General features: G+C 58.2%; 1 protein-coding gene and 1 pseudogene across 1 annotated transcript; one reads left to right on the top strand and one right to left on the bottom strand.

Annotated features, from left to right (window-relative positions):
• ALOX15 (arachidonate 15-lipoxygenase) lies at nucleotides 1–8091 on the bottom strand. Its single transcript, XM_025428662.3, has 14 exons — nucleotides 7917–8091; nucleotides 6503–6707; nucleotides 6150–6231; nucleotides 5919–6041; nucleotides 5676–5779; nucleotides 5350–5510; nucleotides 4953–5096; nucleotides 3786–3995; nucleotides 2396–2482; nucleotides 2109–2278; nucleotides 1826–1947; nucleotides 1140–1240; nucleotides 846–1013; nucleotides 1–729 (listed from the first exon to the last, which is right to left on the bottom strand). The coding sequence occupies exons 1-14, from the start codon at nucleotides 8049–8051 to the stop codon at nucleotides 550–552; spliced, it is 1992 nt and encodes a 663-aa protein (XP_025284447.3). The 5' UTR covers nucleotides 8052–8091; the 3' UTR covers nucleotides 1–549.
• A 426-nt stretch (nucleotides 8092–8517) lies between these two features.
• Nucleotides 8518–9134, top strand: LOC112647514 (MICOS complex subunit MIC26-like; annotated as a pseudogene).
• Nucleotides 9135–9785: the final 651 nt, after the last annotated feature.

The raw sequence follows: 9785 nt of genomic DNA, 5'->3' as shown, positions 1-9785 counted from the left end.
TATTTTCAAAATTTTTTTATTTGAAAGATCGCAGAGAGCACAAGCAGGGGGAGCAACAGGCAGAGGCAGAGGGGGAAGCAGATGCCCCCTCTGAGCAGCAAGCCCAACGTGGGACTCGATAGATCCTAGGACCCTGGGATCATGACCCCAACCCAAGGCAGACACTCAACAGACTGACCCACCCGGGTGCCCCTGGCCAATATTTGCTTTAGAACAGTTTGCTCTAACTTCTTTCCTTTTGTTGTCTAAAATCTCTGTTGATTGCCATTAAATCACATTAGGTTCAAAATCGTATGTGGCTCATAAAAGGTGTGGAGCAATAGGTAGGGACACCCTCTCCTGCTCTTGGAACCTGGCTCTTCCCTGCCCCAGGGGAGACCCAAAGGATGAGGGAGGCAGCGGGAAGAGGCCCTTAGGGGGCCCGTCTAGAATAAAAGTGTCTGCCAAGGGCACAGACCATGGAAAGGTGACCCTTGGTGGGGGGGCTGGGGCTGCGGGGGTGGGATTGGAAGCGCTGGGGGGTGGGTGCGGCTCCGCAGAAGGCAGCACTCAGATGGCCACACTGTTTTCCACCAGGCTGGGCTGCAGGTACTGGTAGGGCATGTCCAGCTTTGCATTCCGGGTCTCGATTTCCTTCTCCAAAACAGCCAGCTCCTCCCTGAACTTCTTCAGCACGTCCTTGGGTCCAGGGCCTGAAAAATACTCCTCCTGGTGCTGGCCCAGAGCCACCTGGTGGAGAGAGGAAGGCAGCTGAGAGCCTGGGACCCACACGCAGCGTGGAGGGTGCGCTGCCTCCCTCACCTGCCTGCCCCTCCCGGCCCCCAGGGGCGCCCCACTGCCAGCACCATCACAGGCTGGCGGCGGCCCAGCTGCCAGGTGATGGACATCTGCAGCGAGGCCTGATGGCAGTTGGGCAGTGTTGCCATAACTGTCTCCAGTGTCACGTCCTTGGTGGTAGGAGGCGGCAGCCGCATGGTGCAGGGCGCGTTAGGGACCCAAGTGTACCAGTCCAGCTAGGGAGGGAGGGGCAGATGTCTAGAGTCAGTGCCTGCTAAGCACAGAAGGCCCTCAGCCCACCTGCACACAGCCCCCTGCACCACTCCAGGTGCAAACTCCCAGCTGCCCACCATGGTCCGTACCTGGCCCAGGTGGGTGGACGAGTGCTGGCCAGTACAGGTGAATATACACATGGTGAGAAAGTGACACATCTGGTCGCGGGACTGTAAGGAGTTGGGGAACCCTGCAGGGGGTTCAGGGGAGGAACAGAAGCACAGCTCAGACACAGGGCAGTGAGGGGAGACCACAGGGGTGAGGAAGGGCACTCGGTCCTCTCAGGGTCCCTGGGCTCTGATGGCAAGCTGGGTTGGAATGGGGGTGGGGGGATCTGCTGGGAGGGTCCCACCCAGTGGGGTCCTGGTGTGGCTCCTGCTGGCCCATTACCGGTCAGGTGTTTAGCAAGCTGGCTACCATCACGTTGGTAACCACAGTGGAAATATTCACAGGACGAAAATGGGCAAATGCTACAAATCAGGACTCCCCTCTCCCACCGCCCCCCTATGCGCCTCCCCCCCCCCCCCCCACCCAGGATGCTGGCTGTTAAACATTTACAAACAGCCATGGGTCTTGAGGCAGCTGGGACCTAGAGGGATTCCCAGGGCATACGATGGGACCTGTCTCTAGCTGGTACAAAAGGAATCTGGGAGGGCCTTTGGGCATTTTCACTGGGCTGGAAATGCTTCTGGAAGATTCCACAGAAATAGGATTCTAGGGAGATTCCCAAGGGAACTATGTGGTATTGGAGGTCCCAGGCAGGGGCTAGCCTTACCTTGGTCCTGAGCCCCCCGCAACCCGACCTCAGTGATCTCTCGACACCAAGTCTGCAGCTCCAGATCATCTCTCACAGCCTCGTTCGTCTTGTAGTGGAGATACACGATGCCCTGCACATAGCTGCGCCCCAGCGTGGGGGTCAGGAGGGCTGCAGCTTGCCAGGAGCCTCCGGCCCTGGGCTCCTACCCCCTCACCTGCCTGGGTCAGGGGCCCCAGCCCCCCAGCCGAGACACAGGCTGTCCTGAGTCCTCCCCACCCAGCCCTGCCTCACCCCTCCTCACCGGTAGAGGATTTCCCAAAGCCGCAGAGCATCCTGCGCATAGAAGGAAGACTCGACTCCCAGGAGCCCCCGGTCGGCCAGGTCAGTGGGAGGACAGAAGGAGCGGTAGGTTAGGAAGGCTCTAGCTCGCTGGAGCAGCTCCACGTGGCCTCCGCCACCTGTGCTCACCACCTGAGGAGCAAGGGCCAGGTGGCGTCAGGCAAATCAGCCAGCCCTGGGGGGGGGGGGGTTGTGGAACCCAGAGCCAAGGGGAGAGTGGGCTCCAGAATGCCCCTGCCTTCCTCCTACCTGGTCGAAAACACCGTTGTCAGAGATGAGCCCCGTCCTGGCCCGAACGTTAATTTCCAAGGTGTAGCGCAGATGGGGGATGAGAAGCTGTGTGTGTGTATATATATATATAATATTTATATATTGATACATGATATGGAGATAATATTTCTATATGGATACATGATACATACATAGACAAAATTACATAAAATTTCTCCCCCTATGAAATTTTCATGCTAGGGATCCCTGGGTGGCTCAGCAGTTTAGCACCTGCCTTCAGCTCAGGGCATGACCCTGGGGTCCTGGGATCGAGTGCCGCGTCGGGCTCCCCGCAGGGAGCCTGCTTCTCCCTCTGCCTGTGTCTCTGCCTCTCTGTCTGTGTCTCTCATTAATAAATAAATAAAATCCTTTTTTAAAAAAAGAAATTTTAATGCTAGATATACTGTATCTGTTATGTACTATATGCATATATGTGTTTTATACATAAAAATAGTAAGTTTTTTGCCTCCCCAGAAGCACTTTCACCCATCTGGGGGGCATAACAGCCCCCCACTTGAGAATGCATGGCCTAACCTGCCTGCCTCCGGAACATCATCTCCTACCCTCTCCCCTTTGTCCATTCTGAATCTACTGGGTTTTTTATTGCCTTTTTTTCCCCAAGATTTTATTCTTTTTTCCCTTTGTCCATTCTACTCACCTTCTTTCTGTCCCTCAAACATCCCAGCCTTGTTCCTGCCACAAGACCTTTGATCAAATGAATCTTTCCTGACCACCGGGCCTACCCACCCTGCTCTGGTTCTCCACATTGTACTTATCACAGCTCATAGGGTCCCATACAGTCTGTATTGTCTGCTAGCCCTTAATGGAAATGAAAATCCCCATTTTCAGGACCTTGCCTGTCTTGCTTCTCACTGGCATCCAGAATCGCTCATGCCCCGTGAGATGCACCCCCAAGAAAACAAGTGAATGGGTGGACAGTCTGTGCTAATTGTCCACAATGAACTGGCTGCCAGTGTTGTCCTGAGTCCCTCTTGATAGCCTATGTGTTACTACTTTAGGATTCTTTAAAACTGGCTGAAAAAATACTTTTTGCTATTTGTATGATCCTCTCTTGTTGGACTCCTCAGTCGTTTGTGTGTACCCTTCCTATAATAGTGAATGGATATCTGTGGTTTATACATGAAACGGGTAGGACTGCTCACTCTGCCCCCCGCCCCCGACCATGGCTCCTTTTTGCCTCCCCGGGAGGACGTACCACCCCATTCAGAAGGCACAGCAGGCCGTGCTCCTGCTCCTGGCTCACTTGTCTTTCTTGGTTGGCTCTCCCCACCCTGAGAGCCCCCCCCAGGGAGGGTGCCATGGGGCCTGGAGAAAGGGGCAGGCCAGAGCGAGGCGAGTAAGGTGCTACCTTGAAGATGGGGTGTATGGACGGAAGGCACCTCATGGTGGCCACGGTGATGACCTCTGCCATCAAGTGTCCCCGCAGAAGGTGAGACTGCAGCTCGTGGATCTGAAAGTCAGAGCTACGGACCCAGCACTTGGCCAGGAGCCAGACCATCGGGGGATCCGTGGGCAGGAAAAGCGGTGGTGGAGGGCATCCCACACGTGGCAGCTGGAGCTGGAGCAGGGACAGGGAGTAAGATACCCCACACACACACACTGCGTGCCTCTCCCCTGAGGCTCCCTCCCACACTTAGCTCTGCCCACACTTGCCTGTGCTTCCTGCCCTGCAGCCCCCAGCTGGCTGCCTTCTGCAGAAATGGTTCTCTCTCCGCTCTCCCACTGGCTTCCTCTGACCTCACTTCCCCTTCGGCTTGCAGTAGGAGTGGATACCGCCTGCACACAGCTGGCTCTGCCCGCAGTCCTGAACTGTCACTGGCCACACTTTACAATCTGGATGTCCCCCTGTTACCTCAAAGTTGGGCTCTTGATTTTCCTCTTGACTTGTCCTTTCCTCTTGACTTCTGCAGGAACCTTGCCCAACTCCTTCTCCTCCTCCTCTCTCCCTGAACCCAGGCCAGTTTGATCATCCTCAGCATCACACAGCTGATCCCCACATCTGAGCCCAACCCCTCTGCCTTGGACAGTCGCTGAACCCATTGCCCAAATCCTAGGGTCTGGCATCCCCCTCCTGGGCCCCAGCCTGAACACAGGCGCCCGCCGCAGCAGCCTGCCTCGGCTTCCTGTCCTCCTGCACCCCAGCTGGGCCCCCACAGCCCGCAGGGTGTGGCCCCTCTGCCTCACACTGCTCCCCAACACCCCAGGCCAGCTGGCCCCTGAGAGTCCCTGGGGAGTCACCTGACCCTCACCTCGGTGGGGTCCTGCCTGAGGGTCTAAGTCCTGAGCCTCCTCCAAGGCTCACATCACCTCCAAAGGGCAGCCCCAGACTGCTCTGTCCTCAGTGACTTCCTCAGCCCTGAAGCCTCTTCAGACTCACCCAGCCAGTCTCTCCGGCAGCCTGGCCCTTTCCTGTGCCTTAGGCCTTTGCAGGGGGGAGTGGGGACTCTGAATTTGCATGAGGGTCTGAGCGGGAGGACAAGCACTACTGGAGAGCAACACTGCTGGGTCCTCTCACCTGGATGACCATGGGCAACAGTTTCCCATCAGGCTGCAGTTTCAGCATGACCAGAGGGGCGGCCAGGTACTGCTGGCTGCACAAGATGACATTGGCCTTGATCCCGTCCAGCAGCACGAAGTCCGCCTCGAACAGCCTGCCTCCCTGTGTGGGGGTAGCGGGCGAGGGCTGCTGTCCTTGTGACTGTCTCTGCCAACCACTCTTCCTCCCTCCATCACTGTTCTCACTCAGGGAGGAGGCACAGAGTCACATGTCTCAGGGGTCACTCCCGATTTCTCCTGCCAAATCCCTTCTTGCCATCCAGTAGGAAGCTGCCCCCACAGTGGACCCCAAAACACAAACACTAACCACATTGCCATTTCAGTGCATGACCTCTTTAGGGCTCTTCTGTGCGTACCTGGAGCTCCTGCTCCAGCTGGATCTGCAGCTCCTCCATCCCCGGAGGGAACTTCAGGCGTGCAGGCAGCTGCCTGGAGCGCCTCAGTATCATGGGGTTAGCACCGTTGAGAAACTGGTACCCAAACAAGGCGTCTTCTTTCCAGGAGTCCCGCACCTTCTCTGGGGGTGACAGTCATAGGGATCTGAGCGCCCCCACCAAACCATCCCCAGTTGACCCCAGCCTACCACAGGGGCCCCCGCCTCTGGTCTCCCAGCCCTGGGTGCCTGGGTTGGGTTGGGTCCGAGATAAGGGCCCTGGGAGAAGCCCTGGGGTGAGGTACTAACTAGCCAACTTGCTCTGGTCACACCAGAAAATTCGGTTGAAGTCATCCAGATCATTCCAGCAAGTGAAGAGATTTAAAGAGTCTTTGATGGCTAGGTCTGCCAGCCTTCAGGGAAAGAGAAGCAGAGTTTGAGAGTGATGCTCAGGATCAAACACATAAGGACAGGCACCCACCTGAGGCTGGCCCAGCCCTGTGCAGTCCTCAGCCCTTCCGCCTCCCTGGCATCCAGCCCCCCTGTTCTCACCCCTTCGCCAGCGAAGCCTCAAAATCAATTCTCTTATCTTCCAGAAATCGTTCATCTGCAGGGAGGTCAGAGATCGTGGCCCCAACGACATTCAGGATTAATCCATCCTTCCAGTTACCCCACCTGCCATGGAGAAGTGAAAGCAGACGTTGGTAGTGGGGGGGGTGGTCAACAGCTCCCCGCGGGCGGGGTGGGGTCGGGAGGAGTGTGGGGCGCGGGAGTAGCGCTGACCGGTACAGGTTCCTCTTCTTTTCCAGCTCCTTTTCCCTGTAGTCCTTGAACAAGTCTTGAGGGTCGTCCACCACCGTCCGGCCTAGACATGGGGAGGAGAGCTTGGGCCGTGCGACCCTCCTGGTCCCGGGTCCCGCCGAGGGCGCCTCGTCAGCCCTCCCTTCCCGCTGGCCCTGGGCCTTCAGCATCACTCCCTCCTCCAACCTCCAGGCGCTGGAGGCGGGTGGGGGGCGCGCGCAGCCCTCTCCCCAACCCCGCGCCCCAGGTCCCAGCTCCCCGTGTCCTGCCTCCCTGCCCTGCTCCACACCCACCCCCCGCCCGCAGGCCTCCTCACACTCCAGCCCCACGCTCACCGGTGCCCTCGGGGAGGCTCAAGATGCCACTGCCTTCCACCCAGCGGTAGCACGGGAACGTGAACTCTTCCCCGCTGTCCCCGGGGCCCTGCACGGAGATCCAGTTGCAGAACCAGGCGTCGTCCTGAAGGAAGTGCCATTTCTGCAGTTTCACGAACAGCAACGGCCCCAGGTGCTCCTCCACGTCCACCTTGAATTCCGTCTCCTGCGACGGCAGAAGGGGCTCAGCGTCCGCGGGGCGCGCGGGAAGGGGCCCTTGGACTGAGCCTGGCTCGGGCTGGACGCCCTTCCGTGAGCTTCGGGAACGGCGCGCGGAGGGAGCCAGAAAGAGAAGGGGGCGCGCACGGGGCAGGTGGGTCGGGGAGACGCAGGGGGAACGTGGGGAGGTGCACTCCTTCCTTCTCTATTTCCTCCCTGTGGACTTCGCCTGCGCCAAGCCCCGAGCCCGGAAGGAGCGCACCTGTGCGCGTGAGACGCTGGGCTGAGGCGGCTGCTCCCCCGCGTCCCCCAGGCTGGGCTCTTTTTTTTTTTTTTTTAATGATAGTCACATGGTGGGGGCGGGGGGAGGGCAGAGACACAGGCAGAGGGAGAAGCAGGCTCCATGCACCGGGAGCCCGACTCGATCCCGGGTCTCCAGGATCGCGCCCTGGGCCAAAGGCAGGCGCCAAACCGCTGCGCCACCCAGGGATCCCCAGGCTAGGCTCTTTATTGGCGTGTCCAGGGTCTTGGATGGGTCCTGGGAACACGCGGAAGCCGCTCACAGGTTCCACGCCGGGGCCCGTTGCAAGGTGGAATGTTTGCGACAAAGCGCTCGGCTGCAGAAGGGCTGGGAAGGGCGGCGCAGAAGCGGCGAGGCGGTGGAGAGGGTGGGTGGAGGTGACCGCGTTCAAGGGCGCCCTGGCGGGCGTGGGGGTGAGAGGCGGAGCTCGGGCTGCGGAGACCCGAGGGGCCAGGAGACCCAGCAGACCGCGCCGGATTCCGGGTTAGAGGCGGAGAGGGGGAGGCGCGAGCTACCGCCGGGGGTGGGGGGCGCTAGGGGCGGGCGGAGGGCCGAGAAGCGTCCATGGGGCAGCCGGATCTGGGGGCTTGGAGAGAGCGGGACAGGCGATGAGAATTGGGGTGTCGGGGCCGAGGCGAGTCTCAGGTGGATGTGATGGGACCGGGGACGCGGGTCGGACATTCGGTGTTCTCATCTCCGCCGGCGCCCCCATCTCCACCCCATGCGGCCGAGAAAGCCCGCAGGTCGGACCCCCAGCAACAGCGGAGGAGGCTTGAAACGGCAGCTTTTGAGAATAGAAGGCACCGGAGGACGGACGGCAGGTCCAAGGAAAGGCCGGGCGCGGGAACACGTCCTGAGCGCGCCCTGTGCGCTGCGTCCCGGCTGGAGGCTCCCCTGGCCCCGCGCGCGGCTCACCTGGCCCCGCGCCGGCCGCAGGCGCTTCCGGATCTCCGCTTCCCCGTGCTGGCCCACGAGCCACAGCTGCACCTGGTTTTGGGAGCCCGCGCACAGCGAGGAGCCGGTGGACACGCGGATGCGGTAGAGACCCATCCTGCCTGAAGACGAACGCGCCGTCTGCGGAGGAAGAGGACTGGACACGCCAATAAAGAGCCCAGGACCCCGCCCCTCTGAAGCCTAGCGGTCCAGGGTGTGGTGGTTCCCGGGTCTCCGACCAACCCCCGCGCACCCCAGAGCTCAGCCCAAGCCCAAGAAGGCGGGCCTGGCGGGGACCGGGGATGCGCCCCGTGTCCCGGCGGATGGAGAAGGAGGAAAGGGGAAGCAGATGAGGGTTGGGGCAGAAAACCTGCAGAACAGGTCTCCACCTGCAGGACTGGAGCAGATGGATGTCAGCAGGCGGCTGGGAAGGCCTCTCCAACCAAACACAAGCGCTGGTGCCCTGGCCACACCAAGTGGCTCACCCCTGCAAGGGTCATGCTTAGGGTTGCAGGGGAGGGTGAAGAGGTAAAGGAGAGCTGCTCCTCAGGAGCTTGTGAGTGAGGTACATCAAGGCCACTGAATTAAGTCAATCGCTTGGAACACTTGCCAGCCTTCCCTGTGCCAAACTCTGGGGCTCATTCCCTACTGTGCATCACCTGAAAAGGACTCACCTCACAAAACTTCTGTGAAGGTTAATGAGCTTTCACTCTCCTCTATCCCCAGGGGTCAATCTAAATGTGTAGAGGAGCCAAGGACCCAGTTTGAAGAGAGCATCTCACATCTCCGACATTATTGTGAGCCATCTACAGGTTGGCGTCAGAGAATATACTCACAAACTAAGCCCAAGAGCTTGATTCAGTGTGGGGTAGACCACTATGAATATCTCCAAAATGTACCTCCTGGATTTTTCTCTGAGACTTGGTAACACCAAGAGAAATTGTTGGACTTCTTTTGGCTAGAGGTTCAGAAATGAAGAAGCTGGTGTATCCAGCTGGGGTCATGGGATGAGCTGTCTCTTTTCATCATCCTCAATAAGCCGTTGTATTGGTCCAGGTCAGTGGGGGAGAAATTGTTTGAATGGGGTTTACGAGGATCCACAGTCATAGAAGATTTGTGGAAGGAGAACTTTCAGGAGCCAGGAAATGTGAGGAAATCACCTGGAAATAAATAAAATGCTCCATGCTCTGCTCATTTGAATCAGTTACAGGTAAATATTGGAAACTCCATGCAGTAAACCAGTAATTCTACAGAAAAATGGCAGAGTGTCAAGGCCACTTTTATGCAAACAGGCTTGCATGATGGACACAAACAGGGGCCCGAGCAACCCCCTGGCTGAACACAGTCACCTCCATCAGGGGACCCACCTCAAAAGAGCCATAAGCCCTAACTGACCAGTGAGCTCCTTACAACCAGGCACAGTTACCAAAAAGGGGGAGAATTCCACCCGTCCTCAGACCTCTTCACCTTCTCCCCTTCAAACCAGCCCCCTCCCGCCACCTCCTGGCAGGCAGCCTCTCATCTGCTGTCCTGCACCTGCTCCCTCGAGGTGTATTCAGTAAACTCCTATCTCCTTTCTTCTGCCTCCGATGAATTCATTCCCTCCCCCACATACTGGCTTCCACTCCACATTTGGGAGCCCCCATCCAATCTAGAGACACCACATTTATCCATTTAGAGAAGTCCGTACTGAATGTAGTAAATTGGCTTTTTTCTTCAGGAAAAACTGTATTAGACTGCTTTGTAATCCCGGGTGATGCTATACTACAAGTGGACTGATGAGAAACCCTTTCCCCTAGAGATAATGTCCACCCTTAGACCTCCTCGTTCTCATGTTGTTATTTATACACA

Source organism: Canis lupus, chromosome 5 (genome assembly GCF_003254725.2).
Source record: "Canis lupus dingo isolate Sandy chromosome 5, ASM325472v2, whole genome shotgun sequence".
Taxonomy (NCBI): Eukaryota; Metazoa; Chordata; class Mammalia; order Carnivora; family Canidae; genus Canis; species Canis lupus.
The sequence above is the reverse complement of the archived record's forward strand: the minus strand, read 5'-3'. Positions and strand labels throughout refer to the sequence as shown.

Coding starts and splice junctions, on each gene's coding strand:
- ALOX15 (XM_025428662.3), bottom strand. CDS start 8,051: ATGGGTCTCTACCGCATCCGCGTGTCCACCGGCTCCTCGCTGTGCGCG. Junction 1,014..1,139: donor CGTCCACCCACCTGGGCCAG/GTACGGACCATG, acceptor CTCCCTCCCTAG/CTGGACTGGTACACTTGGGT. Junction 730..845: donor GCCGCCGCCAGCCTGTGATG/GTGCTGGCAGTG, acceptor TCTCTCCACCAG/GTGGCTCTGGGCCAGCACCA.